The sequence below is a fragment of the Taudactylus pleione genome, unplaced genomic scaffold, assembly GCF_031769625.1.
Source record: "Taudactylus pleione unplaced genomic scaffold, aTauple2 ptg001032l, whole genome shotgun sequence".
Lineage (NCBI taxonomy): Eukaryota > Metazoa > Chordata > Amphibia > Anura > Myobatrachidae > Taudactylus > Taudactylus pleione.
In genome coordinates, this window is record NW_028285433.1 from 2587199 (window position 1) to 2611008 (window position 23810).

Genomic DNA, 23810 nt, shown 5'->3' on the forward strand with positions numbered 1-23810 from the left:
AATAGAAAGTATGAGAAACTTTCAGTATGGTGAACTTGTCAAGGCTGGCCAACAGTGTGCTTACTAAGTATGAATACTTGGGGGAGGGGGGGTGTAATTACTCAAAACAGTGGATAGAAATTAAGATCCAATAATGACATCAAGAGAATATCAATGTATTTCTGACATTTGCTACAATGTATGGGTACACACCTATATAATAGCCTGCAGGATGATAACATTTATAACCTTTTGGTGAGATCTTGTAAGTGAGTTTGCACCAACAATCTTGTTTTATCTGAAGAAAGCTAGTTGCATCTGCTGATCTGGTTTTATGGAAGTCCTAATATATCTGAGACGCAATGGTACAATGTCAGACAAACCTGGAGGTATGCACCATCAATCATTCTGCCAATACAGCTGCTCCTGTAGTCATGCCCTTTTCAGCAGATGGTTTCAAGAGACGAGGATCACACATCGAATGTTAGATTGTAATAGTGTGTACACATGGATCTGGATTTCCAATAGTAATTGTAAGAAGAATTATATCTCCTCATACAAGTGTGTACCTGCCTTTACTCTAAATAGAAAATATTAAATGTACATTTTTGCAGACCAAAATGTAATCTGCCTGATGTAATTTCAAGGCTATTCAAATAATTTCATATCCCAGCTAAGTTTGTCCACACTTTACGAGTGCCACATATCTTCTGCTGCTAAACACCTATCAAAGTATGTATCTTACACAGAGAATTATATACACTAAACAGTTATCCCTCTGCATAAAGAGCACTAAGAATTATCTGTTCTTAGGGGCAATTCAATTTTGAACGATGCAAAACAGGAACATTCATAATGGCGGCACATTGCTCATCTGATCTCACACGTCATAGGTGTGTGCTGGAAAATGAGATGTTGGGCCACTGTAAATATCAGCAATATATGCAGCTGCACATCGCAACCCAACATTGCTCTCAAAATTAAATATCTGACTGTTCCAGCACTAAAATATGTTACATCTCTTTCTAATCAAATGCTATTAAAGTAATATATTTGAACATTAGTTCCATGCAACAGTTTGGGGGAAATTGTTTTATCTAAGTTATTCAAGAAAAAAATTTAATAAATGTGTTTTTTTTTTTTTATTAAATACTACAACTTCAAACAGACAGATCATATGGTGTTTTAAGAAAATATTGGTAAAAATATTTTCAAAATAAATTCTAGAAATAATTTAAACATACTTCGTTTTACATTTTGCAAACATCTTCTATTTGAAGAGTAGTTGTTTGTAGTTCACAGTGCAATTTCATCACGAAGAACATAGCCTTTTCCTGGTGAAACTCCAGCTTTCAGTGCTTCTGGCCAGCTACGCGTTTCTTGGTAAGTGCATAACACATCAAACACTGAAACGGAAAACAAAGACTCAAGTTTTATATATTCTAAAATGAGACCTATACCTAGATAAATATACAGTATATATCTGAGGATCATGGGTTATTAGTAGATCATTATTAATACAGCAGTGATATCTTAGTTATTTTAAATTGGGTGGTCAGTACATCCATGCTTGATCATACGTTCTAAAGTAATACAATGCAGATCAATTAACCATGAACATCACAGGCATATTTATAAAATGCTAACAGACAACTGAATTAGAAGATTGTTTAAGGGGAAATATTCATACAGTTAGGTCCATATATATTTGGACATTGACAATTTATTTTAGCAGTGTATCAAAAAATATTCAAGTTAATTATACTGTAGAATGGATATGGTTTTAATGTGCAGACTATCAGTATTAATTTGAAGGTATTTACATCCAAATTGGAGGAAGGGTTTAGGCATTACCACTACTTAATATGTAGCGCCCTCTTTTTCACGGGACCAAGAGTAATTAGACAAAAAATAAACATTTTATTTATGATAATATTAATTTGTCCAATTACATTTGAGCCCCTGAAAATAGGGGACTTTGTAAACAAATGGTTGCAATTCCTAAACATTTCATACAATAATTTTGTTCAACCCCTCAAACTAAAGCTGAAAGTCTGCACTGTGCTCAGCAAAAATGTATTTTCCATAAGATAAGTTTTATTTTAAAGTCCCTTTTGGAGTGCCTTCTTTTCTAAATACATTATAATTATATATATACACACACACACAATATATTTATTTCTAAAGCTCCACCCACAGATCCTGAACCTATTTTTCCAGAATAAAAAAATAAAGATAATAAATATATATATTTATTATCTATTACACACACACTATATGGACAAAAGTATTTTGCCACACCTGTTAATTTTTGAATTGAGTTGTTTCAATCAGACCCATTGCCACAGGTGTATAAAATCAAGCACCTAGCCATGCAGTCTCCATTTGCAAACATCTGTGATACAGTTACTTCAAGCGTGGTACTGTGATAGGATGCCACCTTTACAATAAGAAGGTTTGTGAAATTTCATCCCTGCTGGATATTCCAAGGTCAACTGTAAGTGATATTATTAGAAAGTGGAAGCATTTAGGAACAACAGCAACTCAGCCACAAAGCAGAAGACCACGTAAAATCACAGCGGGGTCAACGACTGCTAAGGCGCATTGGAGCGTAAAAGTCGCCAACGCTCTGCTGATTCCATAGCTGAAGAGTTCCAAACTTCCACTTGCATTAATTTAAGCACAAAAACTGCGTCGGGAGCTTAATGGATTGGGTTTCCATGGCCGGCCAGCTGCATGCAAGACGCACATCACCAAGTCCAATGCCAAGCATCGGATGGAGTGGTGTAAAGTACACCGACACTGGACTGTGGAAAAGTGTTCTGTGGAGTGACAAATTATGCTTCTCTGGCAGCCAGATGGGCGAGCCTGGGTTTGGAAAATGCCGGGAGAACGTTATCTACCTGACTGCATTGTGCCAACTGCGAAGTTTGGTGGAGGAAGGATAATGGAATGGGGCTGTTTTTCAGGGTTTGGGCTAGGCCCCTTATCTCTAGTGAAGGGCAATCTTAATGCTTCGGCATACAAAGACATTTTGGAAAATGCTATGCTTCCAACTTTGTGGCAACAGTTTGGGGAAGGCTCTTTTCTATTCCAACTTGACTGTGCCCCAGTGCACAAAGTAAGGACTATAAAGACATGGTTTGATGAGTTCCGTGTGGAAGAACTTGACTGGCCCACACAAAACCCTGACCTCAACCTGTGAGCCAGGCCTTCTCGTCCAACATCAGTGCTTGACCTCATAAATGCTCTACAGAATGAATCGGCACAAATTCCTACAGGAACACTCCAAAATCTTGTGGAAAGCCTTCCAAGAAGAGTGGAAGCTGTTATAGCTGCAATAGGGGGACCAACTCCACACTAAAGTACATGTATTTGAATACAATGTCACTACAGTCCATGTTAGTTTTAATGGTCAGGCGTCTGAATGCTCTTGTCCATATAGTGTGTGTGTAATTCTATATATATATATATATATATATATATATATATATATATATATATATACACACACACACACACACACACACACACACACACAGGTTGAGTCTCCCATATCCAAAATGCTTGGGACCAGGGGTATTTTGGATAACGGAATATTCCGTATTTTGGAATATTTGCATAAAATAATGAAATATCTTGGGAATGGGACCCACGTCTAAACACAGAATGCATTTATGTGTTATATACATCTTATACACATAGCCTGAAGGTAATTTTATACTATATTTTTAATAATTTTGTGTGCGTAAATACATGAAATTCATTTATGTTTCATATACACCTTATAAACACAGCCTGAAGGTTATGTTATACACTATTTTTAATAATTTGAGCTTTAAACAAAGTTTGTGTTACATTAAACCATCAGAAAACAAAGGTTTCACTTTCTCAGTCATGCTAAAAATATTCCGTATTTCGGAATATTCCGTATTTCAGAATATTTGGATATGGGAGACTCAACCTGTGTGTATGTGTGTGTGTGTGTATATATATATATACACACACACACACACAGTATATTAATGTGATTGTTACAATAACCTGGCATTTATGTACTTTGCACAGTTACTGACATTTACTGTACCAAATACCAGTACTTTGCACGATGTTACCCTTTCTTGAGTAATTAAGTCCATGATACAGGGTGGGGTGGTATATAATAACTGTGAATCGAACAGGAAATTTTTGTTTTATATAAATACATAAGAACTCTCACGTAGTGGATAACAAGAGACTTCAAATGACCAGAGCCATATAACAAACTGGTCTAGTATATTTGTTGATCAGTGCATTCTAAGATACAGTATTATATAACAAACCTATTAAAATATATCAAGGTTTATGCAGTTGGATACAAAATAATTACTAATGCTGCGCATACACTGCCAGATAAAATGCCTGTCAGACCGACAGACATTGTATCTGGCAGCCTGTCACCCTGCAGATATCGCGGGTATACAATGAGATATCTCACAGTGTATTGGCCCAGATATCTGCGCTCTGCCCTCGGGGAGGAGACACCATGGGAAATGTATTTAACATACAAAATATTGCATCAGACGGGCATGCTGGACAATCCGGCATGCCCAACCGATCAATATTTTACCCTAGGTCGCCCACATACACAGTGCAATTATTGGAGGGATGCGCCGATATTGGGCGGATCACCCCAATAATTGTATAGTGTATGCCCAGCATAAACTATCCATTGTCCTCCCAACATGCTGTAAAACAAACGAGAGTATCTTTGTACAAAATAGAGAGACAGGTATGAAAAGACAGGTTTGGCATTTTTTGATAAACAGTCATGATGTCCACATGAGAAATATTCATAACAACACCAATGAAATGTCTACATGAGTAGAATGTTGATAAAACATTCCTGGTGGTCTAGCAGTGACTTACTTGGCTCGGAGGCTCCAGAGGTCAGCCGACGGTGACTTCCAGCTGTTCCTGCGTCGGTTCCAACGGTGAGTATTGCTAAACCTCCCCATAGTACCTAACCCTAATCTCCCCTCCTGTAACTTAATACTCAGCTGCCACAGCCTGAGCCAAACCCTAACGCTCTGGCCTGTGCAGAATGTCGACACTATAATCCCTAGAAAAACACAAGCCTTGATTTTGAGCAAGGCATCTCTGTGAACCAGAGACATCACAATCCATTCACAGCATGTGCAGGATCTGTTCTGCGCATGTGCAGATCTCCAGCAAAATCGTGGCCGTAAGGGGAGAACAGAGTCAGGCAGCTTCCCAGAAAATGGGGGTATGTCAGCCCTGTTTTGTGGAAGTGCTGAGGCCAGTGGCTGAGTCCTTGTACACAGCTTCACTGGCTTCAGCTGCGTGTAAACACTGGCCATTCTGAGTAACGTGAAGGCTACTCAAATGACCATTGATCATGCAGAGTGAACCGATGCTGCATCTTCAGACGCAGTTACGGATCACATAAGCTGGCAGGAAGCGTCTATTTACACAAGACGCCTCTTGAGGTATTAGCATATTCTCGCAAAACTGCTGCGCACAAAGTCACAGCGGCTTTGCAAAAGCGTACAACTCTGAATCAGGCCCCATGTTTTTGTTTTTATAATGCTATGTTTAACCATACATACAATATGAGGCAGAAGGTGGCTATTAAATTTACCAGAACAACCACCGCTGGGTGACTGTCTTATAAAGGCCCTTTTGTGATGTTTGATTCAAGGTTACTAGGTATACAATACTCTATTGTCCCCTTATATAACAAAAGTCATTAAGCACCAATTCCATATTGTAGATTGTGTACTTCGGTACAAAACATATGATTATGTTCCCTACCCAACAGTGTAAGATTAAGAACTGATAACAGTATTGTTGATGCATGCTACATAATAGAATAGAAAACTCACCTTGGTTGATAGCCAGTATCTCAGAGTGAAAGTTTTTTATATTTATGTTTTTAACCATGTATTCTTTTATTGGCAGCCGAGCAGTTTGTAGACCATTCTCTTTAGCTTTATGATATGTTACTTTCTAAACAGTTAGAGAAAATATACAATTATATACCATAGAAATTTAGACAAAAGATTTAAAAGCAAGACATTTTAAAATATACAAATCATGACAATTATACCAATTTCCAACAATTATTAAATATTCACAATGAAGGAAAAAAAAATAAAAGGGTATAGGAGAGAGTTTTCAGAAGTGGAGATGTTGCCCATAGCAACCAATCAGATTCTAGCTTCTAGAAGGTGCTAGTTAAATGTTAAGTAGAATCTGATTGGTTGCTATGGCAACATCTCCACTTCTAAAAACTCTCACTTTACTAAATATACCCCCTACATCCCTGCACTAAATCCCATCCAGCTCAATAGTAATACTTTTTTGAGGATACCAGTCGCTCGATTTAGAAAGGTTTCACTACATACAGTTGGCCTCTATGATGATTACTTTTGGCACCTTCCAACACAGCAGTTCTAAAGCTTTCAAGTAGAAATGTGATGTCCGACCTCTCCTGATGAAGAGAACCAGTTGCACTGAAGTAGAACAGCAGTGGTCCCAGCTATATTTCAGTGCCAGGAATATGGAATTACTGGCAAGAGCTGGGCTTAATTTCAGGATTTACTGTATAAAATGTAAAACATCTTTAACCCAGTATGAATCATAAAACATTTAACTGAGAAATTAGAACAGTGTATATACTTTTTCAATACATAGTATTATATTCTTGATGGTATTCTGTTAAATAAAAACAATAAAAAGTTACATGATCATCTACACAGTATAATAGAAGAGTTGTAAAGGTCTGTTTATTTTATACCACAGTGTCTTTTAAACATTATAGTTCCCCAATATAGTTTACATTTTTGCTCTGTTTAACAGCTTTTATGTTTTTGACACCCTATACTCCATTGGAGCCCTAACAATGAATTTGTCTCACACTTATCTTCACTAACTTCAACAAATTGTGATTTCGGTAGGATTGAGGATGGTTGAATGTTTGCTGATCTCCTGTCCTCGGCTCTATCTGGACCAAGTGTTGGCAGTTGATCATACATCCTGATGCCCACGATGGTCACTTGTCCCATGCCATCTTTATGCTGACTGGGCTGCTAAGACCTGCTGGGCAGCCTTGGATGGTGGATGTCTGCTGAGACAGCTTTGCCTCAGCCCTTGTGTTTTTCGTGCCACCATTCCGGCATCACATACCCTGTGGTTAGTGTCCGGGACGCCTGCACTTTGTTTGCAGTTGGTCTTCGTGTCCCAGTTGGGAAAAGGACGGCTGTCCAACAGCAGGCCTACCATGCGCAGTCCCTCACAATCTCGCTGTGTAACATTCATCAGACACCCTCCCTCCTAGCAACAAGGCTGGATTGTCCACAAGATCTTCACGGGACACAGAGTGACCACTCCGCTTAGAGGTTTCCAACCTTATACCTATTGGGTGGCTGTGGGGAAAGATATATACACATCTGTGGCCACATTCTGCTGGAGCATATGGTGACAACCTCACCGACTACTCTTATACCTGGCCTCAAATCTTCAGACATGAGACCATCTACTCATACTCCTGATCCTCTGTGGGCATCCCTACAATTCCTGATTCCCATGAGAAACATGCTGAGTCATCAGCATCTGTTGATATTAACATATAAGGCCCCTGCGCCATCCATCTTTACACCTTCTAGATCAGCAAGGCCCCAAAGCTCCATACCATCCTGGCCTCGTACCATACTAGCCCCTTCTCCATACCAGGACTTTGCCTCTACCACTTAGACCTAACCTATCCCCACTATTGAACACTGGGCCTGATTCACACCCGGACGCTATTTGCGGACGGTCGTTCCAAAAAAGGGTCCGGCTATTTAAATTGAGCGCTCGCTCTTTGCGGTTTGTTGACGCCTCTATGTCTGAGCGAGCGAAAAATGCGCTCGCTATTTTGTAAAGACGCCCCTTTGCCGTTCGCAACACACGTCATCTCCGGTATTTATTAGATTAATCGGGAACATCGAAAGGCATCAGAACTGCTCGCAGTGGTTGTGGTAGGATTTTCCTACCGCAATCACTGCGAGCAGTTCAGGCTAAAAGACAACCAAGTGACGTGGTCGATGACGCTGCTTTACTAATTATGGACTCCCATTAAATGCCCTTTTTACCGTTAGGCATGCCTGCGTTCGGATCTCCACTCCCCCGTTTTCAAGAACCTTCCCCTGTTACCACCCACAAATGGTACATTCTGTCAATCAAATTAGTAGCCCCTCGCTGTTTTGCGAGCGCACGATTTCTAACCGCAATGACTGGTTTGCGCATGCGCATTACGACCCATTCGCATGCGCAGTTGTGCGAACATCGCTCAGAGCGAACGAGTGGCCGCTTACAAGCGGCTCTGAATCAGGCCCACTGTCTCTTATTACTCCCTCCTTTTAGAATGTAAGCTCTCACTGACAGGGCCCTCTACCTTACATCTGACTTCGGTATATTCTTCGTTTTCCTCACATGTCTGTGTCCAAGTCATGTCTTAATCTTACACTGCTGTCTGCCATGTGATTTGGTTGAAATTGCATCCATTCATTTTTATTCTGCAAATGTCTAGTTTATTTTTTTTCTTGTTCTTGTCTATCATACAGTATGTGATGATACTGTAATGCTTTGATATCTGCCTTGTACTAAGGTTACAGCTAGCTGTCATGTATTGTTCTCATGCTCTATAATACATTTTTATGTTTAGCCTTTGTACTGCACTGTGGAGACTTTGTTTCGTCTTATTAATAAAATGTATTAATAATAGTTAAAGAGCTTAGACTTGCTAAAGGAGCATTTAAGGGATAACGTTAATATCCAAGCTCTACCTAAAACCTATGTATCTCCAAATTGAATGCATGTGCAAATACTATCTTAAGAAATACAATGAGATTTTTAAACAGAGTTACATTTTCAATAGACTTTTTCCTGTGCTAGGAACAATGCTTTATGGTATGTTTTGTTATTTAAATATGAAATATCATTGAAAAGATCTCAATGATAACATCAAGATCAATGATTTAAAAAGAAATGCACTGCATGTTATTGTAAGTTACTGTATATACAAACCTTCTGAACACTTTCATCCACCAGTCCTCCAAGAACATATACTTTATAGGGATCAATGTCTTCAAGAACTAATAAAATAATATAATGCAAATAAGACTATGATGGGCTTTTTTAATTTAAGAACTCACTCAATATTAAATAAGAAAACAGCACAATCAAAATTAATACTATTGGGAAAAAGGAAGATTCTATCCTCTTCTTAATTACAAATTAAAATGTAGTATTCATTCTAGCACCCTGCACCCGTCACAACCCGTGCAGTTCCTCTTTCCTACCTGGGGTGTCGCTCTCTGATCTGGTGCTTTTAGCACACTCTGGTCTAGTTTGTTACCTAAGCTGAGTGTGCTAGAAACACCAGAGAAGACAGCAACACCCCAGGTAGGAAAGAGGAACTGCACAGGCTGTGACAGGTGCAGGGTGCTAGAATGAACACTAAAAATGTACATATACTAAAATACAAATACCAATCAATAGCATAGAAAATAATGCTGGTTAAAGATGTCAGATTGAACCAGAAGCAGAGATTTACCGCACTATTACTAAGTCATAATAGTTAATAATTGGTTAAGTACAGTAGTACATAATACAGATTTTAATACCAATAATAAAAGGAAAGATGAATTTAGGAACCCTTAGGTGCTTACCGTTGCCAGAGTCCGGAGTAAGATATATTAAGGTCTCAAACGGGAAGAGATTTAGAAAACTATTTTCTGTCGACTCAACCTTAACAAGAGACATAAACACAGATTTTACAATATTTTATAAAAAGACAAGTTGGTTAGCACAAAAATGAACAAATCTTTTGAAATAAGCCAAGAGGAAGTCACATAGATCCCCCTAGATGCAAGAGTTTCTGATTATATTGTAAGAGTAGCTTCAAATTATTTATCATTGTTGACGTGGTTTATATAAAAATGGAACAGTCCAGGGCATTGATGGTTACAACATTTCCCTTAGTGTCTAACTCATATATTGTTAGGAATCAACGAAATAAACTTACAAGATAATGGACAAATCCGTCATTCATTCGCACACATTCATCATATAATAGACTGTTTTCTACAAAACCTGTCAGGTAAAGCCAGAACGGTTTTGCAGCTTTCTTGTTTGATCCATAAAGCCTTCTGATTTGAGCAGCTAGACGACTTGTTTCCTAAAAAAAACAATTAATAAAATAATTATTTTTGCATAAAAAAAAAAGAAATAAAGATTATGTGGGTCCAGAGTTCAAACAGAATATTAATACAATGCAACAAATGACATTTGACCTCTTTGCTTACAGAAAACAGACAGAAGTCTTCAGGCACAAAACATACAAATTATGAAGAATACATAAATGAATGTCACAGAAAAAGAGCCAAGTTACCATTAAAAAAACAACTAACAGAAAACAGGATTTTGGTACTTACCGATAAATCCCTTTCTCCGATTCCACAGGGGACACTGGAGTTCAAGACAGTGGGGTATAGACGGTGGTAGAGCAGAGCCTGGCACTTTAAATAATTCTGAAGTGTGACTGGCTCCTCCCCCTCTATGCCCCATCAGCCCCAGTTTAAGAACTGAGCCCGAGAGGAGACGGTAGACAATAGGAAAATGAGGAGAAGGAGAAGACCACAGAACGGAACAATACCGACTGAAGAAGAACAGAGGAACCCTCTGCAGGGAACACATGCAGTCACACAACTAGATAAGGACCCAACAAAACGGCAGGAACGCAGCGCTGGGCGGGCGTCCAGTGTCCCCTGTGGAATCGGAGAAAGGGATTTATCGGTAAGTACCAAAATCCTGTTTTCTCCTTCATCCACTAGGGGACACTGGAGTTCAAGACAGTGGGGACGTCCCAAAGCCAACCTCCCGGGTGGGAAGCGCGGAGTACTTGCCGACCTCCCGGCCAACCGAAACAGGGACAGCCCAAGACTGGAGGCATGTCGTAGAGCCAGGAGACAATCAGAGCTCCTTGCTGAACAGTCACAGACATTCCACAACTTACAGCGTAAATTCAATGGAATACGGCTAGAGAGAGTACCCGCAGATGAAAAGCATCAGAACACCGTAAGCTCAGCCAAAAACAGACCAAGCAAGACCGTTGGGAGCAGAAAACCCCAAATAGAATCCATAGAATGGCAGTAACATGAGAACAAAACTCGAGAAAACCGTATTAGCGACAACTACAGGAAGCTGCAACAGTCTCAGACAGCAGAATCCCAGCACTGCGGGACATCATATAGATAAAAGTATAATGAGACCAATATACAGAGACAGAGCTGGACCTGTCCACAGACTCCTAACAAAGCAAACAAGGAGGCAAGAATCACGACCTAACAGTCGCCCTGAACCATTCTCGAGGTCCAACTACTAAAGGGTTGGTAACCAGTGGAAGGTTTAAACCATAGAAGTTGTCAACGAGTGGAGATCCCACTGGCATGAGGCAGAGGCGGATACGAGAGGATTGAGACTACAATTCCTTCCAGTGGGTCAGACGGCAGTACCACCCATCCTGTCAAACAGCAGACAACTTCCTTCATGATGGTAGAGTGTAATCAGTACCAACAACTGGCCTGAACATAGTATGAAAACACCCAGGATACCCTTAGCAGAAAAAGAGCACGGATGCCACCTCCACCCAGGGAGAGCTACCAATATAGGGAAGTATCCCATCCGCAAGGCTAAAGCACTAGGACAACTATGAAGGTACCATTCAGGTACCTGTCAGTGTGCTGAATTATCAACAGATACTGAACAGGAAACAAACCAGGCCCCCTGTATGGAACATAGAGACTGTCACACTTTATAGTAAAGATGTGCATTAGCCCATAGATGTACTTCAGTCCATAACCCCAACAGATTCCAGTAGAATAGGGTCACAAATCTCAATGTTGCAATTATGCACCCACACACCAGGAAAGCTCTAAAGTGTACAGCCAACTGATTTAAAAGAGCGGAAGGCTGCTAGGACAGCAACTAGGGTGCATAAGAGAGAACAACAGCTGTCAGGATGCATGAAAAAGAAAGCATCTGCCGAGGCATTAGTGGGGTAAGCCCGCTTACCTGTGAGCGACCAGAAGCCCTCTGGACGCTATGTAGGATGTCACTGACCTTATTCATCTCACAGCAAACCACCACGTCAGGTACAGAGAGTAGCCTCAGTGGCAAAGATCAATGCTCTACAGCACGGACTTCAGTCTGGAGATGCTGCAGAAGAAAATACTGTAGAAACTAGCAAATTGTTAATGGAGACAAGAAGGTCGTACAACAGGACGCTATACCTGAGCCTGTTCCATTAGGGATATGTATCCATATAGAGATTACACATACCCCAAAAACGGTCTGCTAGTGTACCCTTACATTAACACTTATAATGGTGAAGTGTGTATTACGCCCACAATCTGATACAACCCAGGCCAGACCCTGCCTATATCGACGGGTGGCCCTAGGCCTCATGTAAATTAACTAAATAAGCCATGAGGATGGAATAGATCCTGGATTCTCTATGTACTGATAGGAAATGTACCCAAGTGACCTACAGATACCTATTGTAGTGAGATATGCGACAAGACAATAATATAAGGTACCAGAATCGATACCGAGAAAGGTACCTGTACATAGACATAGAATGCGTTAATTATCCCAAGTAAAGAAGAGATATATCCGTAGTGATAACGCCAGTCAGGGGCAAAAACAGATTTCTCCAATTATTAGGAAAATTCATACAAGGAACGGGAATATATCAGTATATATACACATTCACACATATAAACATAGCTGCATGAAAAGGCAAACTCTCTGAAAGGAAGAGTTAGTACCGACATAGTAAGTCACTTGTCAAACTCCTGCACCAGGAGATCCGCACGCTACATTACATATATATATATACACATATACACACATACACATATCCCGCACCAGGAGATCAGCATGCTATATCTATATATACACACATTGCATTCCTAGTGTCTTACAAGTTTGTTACTAAGTGCGCCCTAGAGTGTAGTTGTAATTAATAGGTCCCCTGAAGTGGACACTGTAGATATAGACTGATGGAAACAGGACTATAACCCGAGGCGGGTGTAAGTACATATCCTTATATACATGTGTGGACATACAGGAAGGCCCCTGGACATGTATAGAGTCCATACTAAAAGCAATGCCGTAGGAGTCTCTGACTATCCTATGTAAGCTGCAGAACATGTCTCTAATCTATAGAGCCACCATATAATATGTATGGATATAAGCGACAGCTTCTGGTAAACCCTGGCAGCTTTCCAGACGTGGAATAAGATGTATCTTAATGAATGTGGAAGTATAGGAATACCTACACATATCCATAATTATATACATAATATACACACACCACCCAATCCCTAGGGAGAGATGGTGTAAAGCGGAGTTATAGAACAAACTACCAGATCAGGAGAGTCCAGCCTCCCATCGCAGCATCCTCTTTAAATATACTAGGTATCAGACATAAAACTGATAAGAACATATCCTACCCCTGCTTTAATGGTAAGGATAAGAAGCAATATATATATATATATAATAATATATACATATACACACACACATACATCTGTATATACACACACACATATATATATATACTTAACACATACATAAATCCCTACATGCCTACGCGTACCTACATACAAGATTAGTAGGTGGCGATATAATTTGAAAAATATAACACGGGCAATAGTTAGAAGGAACTGAGCCCCAGGTCTAAACGCAGGGTTAGTACAAAATACAAGTATATACATACATGTGGCTTACCTCCACACAGGGAGACTACTCATGTGCCGCGCGTGGACGTCATTCTGCTACGGTGTTGGGGCAGGAAATGTTAGCAACGTACTATCCCAGACTGATTGCGATCCTGGGACTCTTCCGTTACCGGTGTACTCGCTTTATCAGGTGTGCCCTTCTGGCTCCAGATGATGGAAATCAAAAGATGACCTCAGTGATGTGAGACAGCAATGCCAACCACTACAACGGCCATACGTTACTTCTTGTGTGTGCAGCCCAGCAGCTGCCGGGCATCAAAAAATTACATGAAACTCATGATTGTTCCTCTCCACGGAAATCTTAAGTAAAAGGCGAAAGATTTATTCGATCTGAAGAGAAACCACAGTATAAGGGAATAAATAAGATGTAAATCCCTATAGATGCACAGATGCATACCTTCTAAGGTAAGCACCGAAGGCTGTTGAGATTTAACATATGTGCAGCCACATATGTGCATGAGAAGAGTACGGCTCATTCTTAAGGCGAGCCAATGTGAGGCATAAGCCTGGGGATGGGACGCACCCTTGTGCTAACCTTGGGTTAAAGATATGCAATAACCGTCATTTCTGGCAGCAGCCAGAACAGTGGCCCCAACTATTTAGGCAGAGTGATCTCTGGCAGCTATAGATGCAAGAAACACACTGCATTATTCTGTTACACATCAAGCATATTTGCCCCAGATGTTCAATGTAATAAGCCTGTCGCACCTGGAATACCCAGGCGGTCTCCCATCCAAGTACTAACCAGGCCTGGGGCTGCTTAGCGTCCAAGATCACACGAGATCGGGCGTGTGGCCGTAGGCGCTGATAGATATGTGGTGGGCAAAGTGGCATGGACACAACCTCTATATTAGGCTGTGGCATGTTCCTCCCCGTGCTTCAGGGTGCCTGGGACCCGGACACTCACTCTATAATAGTGGCGGCGGGTCCTTTTTTTTTTTTTTTTTTATTATATAATATTAAACCAGTACACTGCCCAGTTCCGTAGGGGAACTACTTGCAATATAACCGAGATGAGGCAGAGCCAGATCTCTATAAGGACTGCAGGTTAAAGTACAAACTCCACAGTTGTGCCGTTAAACCTAATAAGACCAGGTGCTGTAGGCTTAAGGAAAGAAAAAAACGGTAGAGGCCATATGCAAGCACAGGGAGAACATACAAACTCCAAACAGCTAGGGCGTACTGGGAATAAAACCCACAACCCTGTTAAGGGTTGCACCCCCCACACAACTCCAGAGTGAGGATGCAGGTGATGCTGGCAATAAGCCCCGGCTCCTTTTAAGGCAGGTGCATATGCTAATAATACTCCTGGAGTATGGCGGCATCTGTGCAAGCCAGCATGAAGTAGACTCTGCCCCTACTATAATAAGCGGGCGGGGCGCAAACAATGTATAGCAGGCATAAAGCGAGTGGTGGAGCGGGAATGAAATAGACAGCGCCGGTGCAATCTTCATAGACAGCGCCGCAACCCGCAGCCGAGAGCGCTGTGAATAACAGCCTCGCTCCCTGGCGGCTGTGTGCAGAAGCCAGCGCTCCTACAAGCACCAGCGCGGCAGGGAACAGCCGCGCTGAGTAGCTCCCTAAGCCCCGCCAATTGGTGCTATGTAGACTCCCTTATGGGAGTAGCGGGGCGCGGCAGGCTCCCTCCTCGTGGGGATAGAGCAGAGGGAAGATTCGGCTCTCGTGAGAGCAGCAAACAGAGCGCTGTCAGGCTCTATAAAGTAAGACAGCGCTCATCGTGCAGGGATCAGGCATGCTGCTAGGCAGCAACATTACAGACTGTCTGAACAGTCTCCCTGTACTGGTATCCGCGCTCTATGCGCGGTAGCTCCGCCCCTTGTAATAACGCTAGCGGCGTTACAGGATTCCAGGAGGGGATATACTACAGTATATGCCACATGAGCCTGGGAGGGGGCGGAGGGGCCGCAGATTAAACTCCGTTTCCCATAAGGGGAACAGAGCTATACTTACCACTGCTGGCATCAGGGCTGCGGCTAGGCATTCGGAAGCACGGACACAGCCTCTATATTAAGCTGTGGCGTGTCCTCCCTGAGCTACTGCCAGGGTGCCTGGGACTCCGACACGCACTCTTTTTTTAGTGGTGGCGGGTCACCTGATGCCTCCATGTAGCAGGCTGACAGACGCAGTACTCTGTCAGCCTGTCCTCAATGCTTTGTGAAAACTAGAAATTAAAATAAAGGAAAATAAAAGAGTGGGCTGGAGCTCAGCCCTATGTGACCGGCTCTCTCGGGCACATTCTAAAAACTGGGGCTGATGGGGCATAGAGGGGGAGGAGCCAGTCACACTTCAGAATTATTTAAAGTGCCAGGCTCTGCTCTACCACCGTCTATACCCCACTGTCTTGAACTCCAGTGTCCCCTAGTGGATGAAGGAGAAATTTCTGTCTGTGTAGGTCAGTAACAATATATCAACACATCAATAAATTTCAATCTCTTATAAATAGATCCGACTGCAGCTTCTAGCACAGGGGTGGCCAACACACGGGTCTCAAGCCAAATGCTGCTCTTTTGTTTTAGTGATGCGGCTCGCGGCTCAGCAGAACCCCCTTTGGAACTGTGAACGCTGGCCTCTGAAGCGATCAGAGGCTAAAGAAGCCTCATCACTTCAGAGGCCACCATTCCCAGTGCTGCAGTGCATGGGTGATATCATGACGTCACCCGCGATGTGAGGAGTCTGGGTGCCTGCTGGATCTAGCTAGATTCAGACAGCACGGCAGCAGGAGCGGAAGCCCTGACAGCATTGGCCCGATTAGGCAAGTACTGGGCTGGGGTACAACTACAGGGTTGGCCACCCCTATTCTAGCACAAGGGGGAAAACTGGAATCCCAAACAGTACAAAGAAAAGAGGGTTACAGAATAGCCGTCAGCACTAATTATTTATTAAAGAATATAAACAAATACATTACACTAATATAATATGGATCACATGGCCGGTGTATATGATAATACATATAAAAATTGATAAGACATTCACAAAAAATATTAATTGTGACCAGCCAACAAGGTATAACACAATATCTGAAACTTTTCGGAGCAACTTGTTACTTTTATGTTTATAAAATGTCCATGCAGATAGGAACAGATATTTATCAATTAGCTTGGTCCAAGCATTCGTATTAAGCTGGTTACACACTATGCGATCCGTCTTATGATATATGGCTCTGGTCTGGATTGGAATAATATATTGTATGGATCATAGTGTGTACGCTGGATCACATGTGCACGGCGGTCGTTCATCACATCTTCCCATCTGCTGTGTTAAGCAGCAAATGTGACTATGCAGTGAATGACGCTATGCTGCTAAATGCATGGAACGATATATTGCCCGCTCGTACACTGGATCGTGTAGGGTGCACAACTGGCACGACGCAATGTATATATCGTTGCCATCGCTGGGTACACAGATCGTATAGTGTGTACCCAGATTTACTGTCCCATATAAAAAAAATCTTTCTTGCAGAACACTTAACTCACAGTTCTTTGGTCTGAGCAGACAAAGCAGGCATCCAAACTTTTAGCAAGTGAGAGAACTAAAGTTAATCAGCTTATCCAAGCAGCAATCAATACAAATATGGTATGGAATCAGGGAAAGCAAAAGGATTCATTAAAGTGAATGCACGTTCCACCAATGCAAGCCCAAGCTCAATACCTTAATGTCCCTTAAGCTGGGTACACACTTAAAGAGACATTGTGGTCGACCGCCCATCGCGCCCGATTAGTTAAGCTATACACACTTACCAATCGGCTGCTCGATATGTTGGGCAGACATCACAACTGGGCGGGTATTTAAATTTGCCCGCCCAGTTGTAATGTCAGTGTTGGCGTTGCCTGCAGTCAGTGTACGGGCGATCGGCGGGTCGCCTGTACACACATGCAGATGCACCGATGTAGATCTGCAAGATATAAAAAGAACATTACCTTCTTGCTCATGTGATCTGTCATACTCAAATCAACGCAAAGTCTAGGACCAGAATCCTTTGCTTCCAAAAGGCGTTCTTTGGTCAAAGCTTTTAAAAACTTTTTGCTGTGTTGTTGTTGGCTGATGCCTGGAAAAAAAGTGGTACAGGATATAGCGCCCATTAAATACCAGTATTAGTTCAATTCTTCAAATTAACAGTTATGGTTTCAGTTCCCTAATACTGTGAAAAGAGCAAAATTTGTTCAATGTTTTAAAGCAGAGGTCCTCACCTGTCACAGACAAACAAGAAAGGAGGACTCAAATAAAAAAAACCATAGAAAAATACTTACTGGTAGTGGACTGTTAAGTGAGGAAACGATCTAGAGAGCTCTGAGATTTTTAACAAGCAGGTGCTTTTGTTTATACAGTAATAAGTGTCCCGAGCATCATTAAGTCCATGTAAGAATGCACCACAGTACATTATCAACGTCTTGGAAAGTCACCAGGACATGTTTCAATGTAATCAAACTACAGTAGCTGTACATGTCACAAGACGTAATGCTTTCTAGGAAAACTGTCTTAAAAAGAGAAGAATGTTATATGTAAGGTGAATAATGTGAACTATACTGTACTTATTATTATAGTAATGCCATTTTAAATATTCGCATAACTTAATGGACCTTTGTAGCTGGACTAGTCTTCCTGCTAGGTTGTTTTAGCAGGACACTCTGCTAAAACACTCTGCCCGATTTTAAAACTTCTAAATACACCTTGTCCTACCTGTCGGCGCCCTGCTGAAACAGCCTGCCAGGTGTGCCGGATGCCGTCCCCTCGCGTGGACCGCGGTTTCCCGCGGGGAGGAAAATTGAGGTGTGCATGCACCTTTTACAGTCCACTGCCCTGCCCAGCGCCGGGCCTATAATTAACACTATGGATTATTATGGAAAAGATTTAAATTTGTTTTTAAAGGATAAAACATTTGTATTCTCCATTTGTGTTTATATATAAATTTTATATGGGGCATATTACTTTTGCGTTTATTAAGACCACTGTTAAGACAATATTCTGTTGTGTATATGACAATTCATTGTATTATAGTATGTGTAAATAGTAGTGTATGCTAAACTCAAAACACCCCCTAACAATGGGGGCGATTCAATTCAGCGCTATGTTGAATAGCCCCGGGAAGGCGTTCCCGAAGCTTTTCAATTGACCGTGCTGTTAAGTCCGACTAGAGGATTTCTGCTCGTACCCATCTGAGGTGCGAGCAGAAATCCGACTTAAGTGTTGGTCGCGATGCTGTGGTCTGGCTTAGCACGGTGCTAAAAGCCTCGCGGTCAGCACTTTAGTCGGAGAGTACCGGCTACCGTAACTAAACACCCCGCAGTAATCATCTTTCTCCAACTTTAATGGTTCTAGTTGGGCTTAAAAGTGTGGTCAATTGATTAGCTTCAGGAACTCCTTACCGGGGCTATTCAACATCGTGCTGAATTGAATCACCGACACTATTAAGCCACGTTCCTATGCTATTGTGGTGCATTGCTATCCACAATTGCTACGGCGGATGTACATCTGGCACAGATGCTACTGTGTTTGAGAAGGACAAATCTCTATAGGTAGTGGACCACCTGTCTTTAAACATGCAATAATATTCTCATGCTCAAAAGACTTGCACTTAACCCATCCTTGCTCTCCAGCTTCAGACAACAGACTTTCTTCCATGCTTCTTGTTTACTTAATGATCTCCAATTTAGCTGCACACATCACTGAACAGCTTCGCACAAAATTATTATTTTCTTTAAGCTAAATCCAAAGGCACATTTTCTCTTACGCGTTTGATGCTGTTGAACACCCTATGCCCATGCAAGCACTCCATCATTCTTACTTCCTGGAAACCTACAGATCTTCATTTGTTTCCCCATGGTTAAATGTGGTGACAGTAGCAGGCTACCTGCGTGTACCTGTGCAGGTCATGGCCTTCCGGTTATCGCCAAATTTCTGCATTTTTTTTTTCTGTACAGTGGAAAAGTGGATTTTATTTGCATAATCGGTTTGTGAGTATTTAAAAACTGTATTCAAGCACCTGGCATGCAACAAAAATAAAAACTCTGCAGTTTAACAATGTATTACACTGTGTGGCAGATAATTATAAGGCACAATCATATCAGTAGAATTGCACAGCTATTAAAAGTGAATCTAGAGTTCGAAGAAAATCACTGGTATGACATCCTTTGACAATTAATGGAAGTCTACCAGAATATAACTGAAGCATTTTTCACACTAAGGGCCGTATTCAATTAGAGGCGAAAACCCGTAATCGGCGAAAAAGTTTTGCGTACTGCCGCTTTTCGCCTGATCGGAACTTATCTCCAAATTCAATTCCAGCCGGAATTTGCCTGAGCGGAAACTCAATGCAATGTAATAGGCGAAAAAGTTTCTCCTAAAAATAGCAGGTGAAAAGACGTGCAAAATCTTTATTTTGGGGTGCAAACGTGGGGAAATTACCCAGAACCCTTGGCACAGTCCCCCAAAGGCCAAATCTTGCAAAAAAAACAAAACAAGATCATAAAAAAGTACTTTAATTTTTGGGGCGAAAAAGTAAAAAAAGTGGATGGACAAGCATAAAAACTAGCAAAATACTTCTTGGGGGTCTGCAAGGATGGGTCAGGTGTTTTTAGGATTGCGGGTGCGTTTTTGAAATTTTTTAAAAGTTAAATTTAGAGACTTAAAAAGATGCTAGCACCCATTTTCAAGTACCCCCAATTTGACAGGACGACTTACTTTCCCCCCAAAATACTGCTTTATGCCATTCTTCACCACTTATGCAAAGACGCTAATAAGAAGCTATTTAAACTAACACTTTTATTAGTACACATCTACACTGATTCCCTATGTTAGTGCATCTTTTTTTGGGGTACAGACTGCTTTCCTCACTTCTGACAGTACTTTCCGCCTTCGCCGATTTTGCGCGTTTAGGAATTGAATAGGGCAAAAGCGAGGACGTGCATGAAAAGTTTTCGCCTCTTAAACAGGCGAAGGAGGTAGAAAGTCGGACAGGCGAAACTTGTCCGACTTTTCGCCTCGAATTGAATACGGGCCTTTGTTTACTACAATAAGCTGTCAAATTTTGAAACAGTTATTTCCCTGTATCTTTACAACTTAAGTGTCCCAAGTACATCTCATACTGTAAGTTCATTTGAACAGGGTCAACTTCACTTTCTGTTCCTATATAGCATTGTTTGCAACACATCAATAACTTGATCTACATGTGTCCACATACACCGGTCCTCAAGTCGCTCCAAATAACACCATGAGGAGTGTAACAGATTTTGCAACTAAGCTACACCATGCATCCCACCACACAGTTTTGAACCGAATATAGTCATGTCACTAATGCGACAAAAGTAAAATGTAACAGTACCCTGGACACTGGCGCTGACATTGCATTCAGCAGGTGTGTGAGACTCAGATGTTAACCTGGGTAAAAAAGGCAAAAGAATGATGAGCCGCACTGTGCATCGCGCCATGTAGGGTTGTGATTAATCTGCCACTTTACACCAACTCCATTGTGACAACAATATTAATCCTATGCACCTAGGACGCTATAAGCGAATTTGGATGCAGCTACGATGCGACATAGACGCTAAATTAACAATAAGTAAGAAAGTCCGGAAATCATTACCTGTGGCTGGGCATACAAGGTGCACACCATAAGGATAGGTGAATGAGTAATTGTGTACAGTCATAGGAAATAGGTTTTCATTTTAGAAAATACAACTTTGTTTTGATAGTAAAATTATTAAAAAAGTAATAAACAAAGTACAAGAAAAATGGATTGTACAATGTACAGTATATCCTCTATTGTTTTAAGCCCACATAAACCACATTACCTGTGTCATCACCAGAATGCTTCTCTTTTCTTCTCTCCTTTTCTTGTTTTCTTTTACTTTTTTTGGCTGCAACAATTTTTTCCCAGTGTCTCTGTTTCCTCAAGACATTCCTCTAAGGAAAAAAATATAAATAACAGAAAATAAAATGTGGATTTGCAAAATATCTTAAACAAGTAGCCGACAGGTCAACATAGGTGTGCGCAGCGCATTTCATAAGGTTGTGTAGGAGCAACTGATTGAAAGACATTAAAGGTAAAACAAAGTAATAGTATTGTTTGGCAAATATTATAGCTACCAGAAGATTGTCACCATCTTCCTTTTAGGGATGGCACGCAGAGGAGAATAAGCAGCCCATAGCACCTGTTATCTAAGTATATTACAAATAATGACTCAGATAACATATACATTTTTAACATGTTAATAAGGTTCTGTTTTAAAGGGTAGGGGATGTTCTGCAAACATACATAATGCACTTGGATCTGTCAGTTGAACTTTGAAAGTTCTGGATTATCTAGATCTTCTTGGGAAAGCCTAGAGTATTGCACACACTGACTGAACAAAGCTATGACCTTCATGCTATAACAAAAATCACTTCCAGCATGCTGCAGAGAGAAGAGAAATAAGCAAAGCGGTCCAAAATGAAACGGAGCCGATATCCTCACTGGTAGGCATAGAAGACAACAGATTGAAATTGTTTGTATTTTGGTGAGAAAAACTGACTGATCTTGTAGTCTGAAAGACGGCATGTCTGGTTGACCTTACCCAGCAGAATGCTAAAAATACTTTTCCTGCAAAGGGGGGTAATTCTGACTGGTTTTGATCTATGCACCATCCTAAAATCAAATGAATGTCATTCACCTTCTGGCAAAATATCTTTGGTGCTAATAAAAAAAATCAGAATGCAATTCCTTCTGATGACTGTCACCTGTCAGGAAAGGGATTCAAATGCCGGCTGTGCTGCACAGCCGATGGACAGATATGTCTGCAGATATATATGTCCATCGGCAGGTGTGTACGGGCGGTCTGCAGACCGCCCACACACACACAGCGGCAGCCGCGAGGAGGGGGCAGGATACCCCCCGCCCATCGGGACACGCCCCCTGGTCGTCGGGACCCGCTGCAAGTCACAAATGATGGCCATTCAGTGTGTATGAACGACCATCATCTGCAGATATATCTGTCAGGTGTGTAGCCACCTTTAGAGATGATTCAATTTCTTTTAGGCGTAACCTGGGTCATCGAGACCCAGGTCGGGTATCCCAGGAAAAAAATCCAGATTCAAGTGCTAAAACCCAGGTTTTCTGGCTTATGTCTGAAAGGGGTATAAGTGAGTTTGCAGATAAGTTTGAACCAACAGATACGCAATGACATTTGACAAAAGTTTTTTTTTTCCCTTTTTCAAAACATGCTTACCGAACACCATGCCTCGTTATCATGGGAGAGTGATCCTGATTTGTCATTGTCCACATCAATATGAATTAACAAGAGGTCCTTCAGTAAAGTATACTCATCTTCAAGACTCTCATCTCTATCTTCTGCTTCATCTTCAAATTTGGTTTTATTTGTAGGACTGCAAATGTTATCTTCAGCACATTTCATCATGTCTTATCAGGTGGCCCTTTTATCCAAATAAATAAATAAAAACAAGTTATTATATGCCTGTAACATTACAATACAAAATACATATATCTTTAGCAAAAAATGCTACTTGTATAGCAATAATATATAATTTTTGATAATCACGTAAGTGACCGGCAACTATGAAGCTTACTTCCAAATAATTTCAATACAACGGACAGGTTCAACTTTAGAATCTGACTTACGCTGCCACAACTCCCATGATTAAATCATTTAGGGTACTAAAACTTGATGGACTTGTAGTCCAATACACAGGTTGTATAATTAAACATAACTTGTTATACAGATTTCAGAGAGTACTACCAATCCTCCAGCTGACATGAATCAGACTAGTGTGTATAATCACAACACCTAGAAATATGTGCCCTGGCGGACACGGTTCTCTACTAGTACTGTCTGTTCTGGGAATACTAACAGCAACATGTATATGCAGATTACAGTATACTTACAGCCGTGCCCTGTAAAATGACAGGTCTAATCTGAAAAATATCTCAGATACAGTGCACTGCTTGGTGCCGGGATGATCATCACACTAGGA

The 23810-nt window shown here is 41.2% G+C and overlaps 1 protein-coding gene and 1 non-coding gene across 2 annotated transcripts; both read right to left on the reverse strand.

Moving 5' to 3' along the window:
• Window positions 1–1122: 1122 nt before the first annotated feature.
• On the reverse strand, window positions 1123–23810 carry TRMT10B (tRNA methyltransferase 10B). Its single transcript, XM_088461326.1, has 9 exons — window positions 23722–23810; window positions 23048–23252; window positions 21635–21746; window positions 17765–17892; window positions 10049–10201; window positions 9693–9771; window positions 9049–9116; window positions 5865–5988; window positions 1123–1385 (listed from the first exon to the last, which is right to left on the reverse strand). Exons 2-9 carry the CDS (start codon window positions 23234–23236, stop codon window positions 1276–1278), a joined length of 963 nt encoding a protein of 320 aa, XP_088317452.1. The 5' UTR covers window positions 23237–23252; window positions 23722–23810; the 3' UTR covers window positions 1123–1275.
• Window positions 14062–14176, reverse strand: LOC148454040 (U5 spliceosomal RNA). Its single transcript, XR_015874847.1, has one exon. It is a non-coding gene; the product is annotated as a U5 spliceosomal RNA (small nuclear RNA).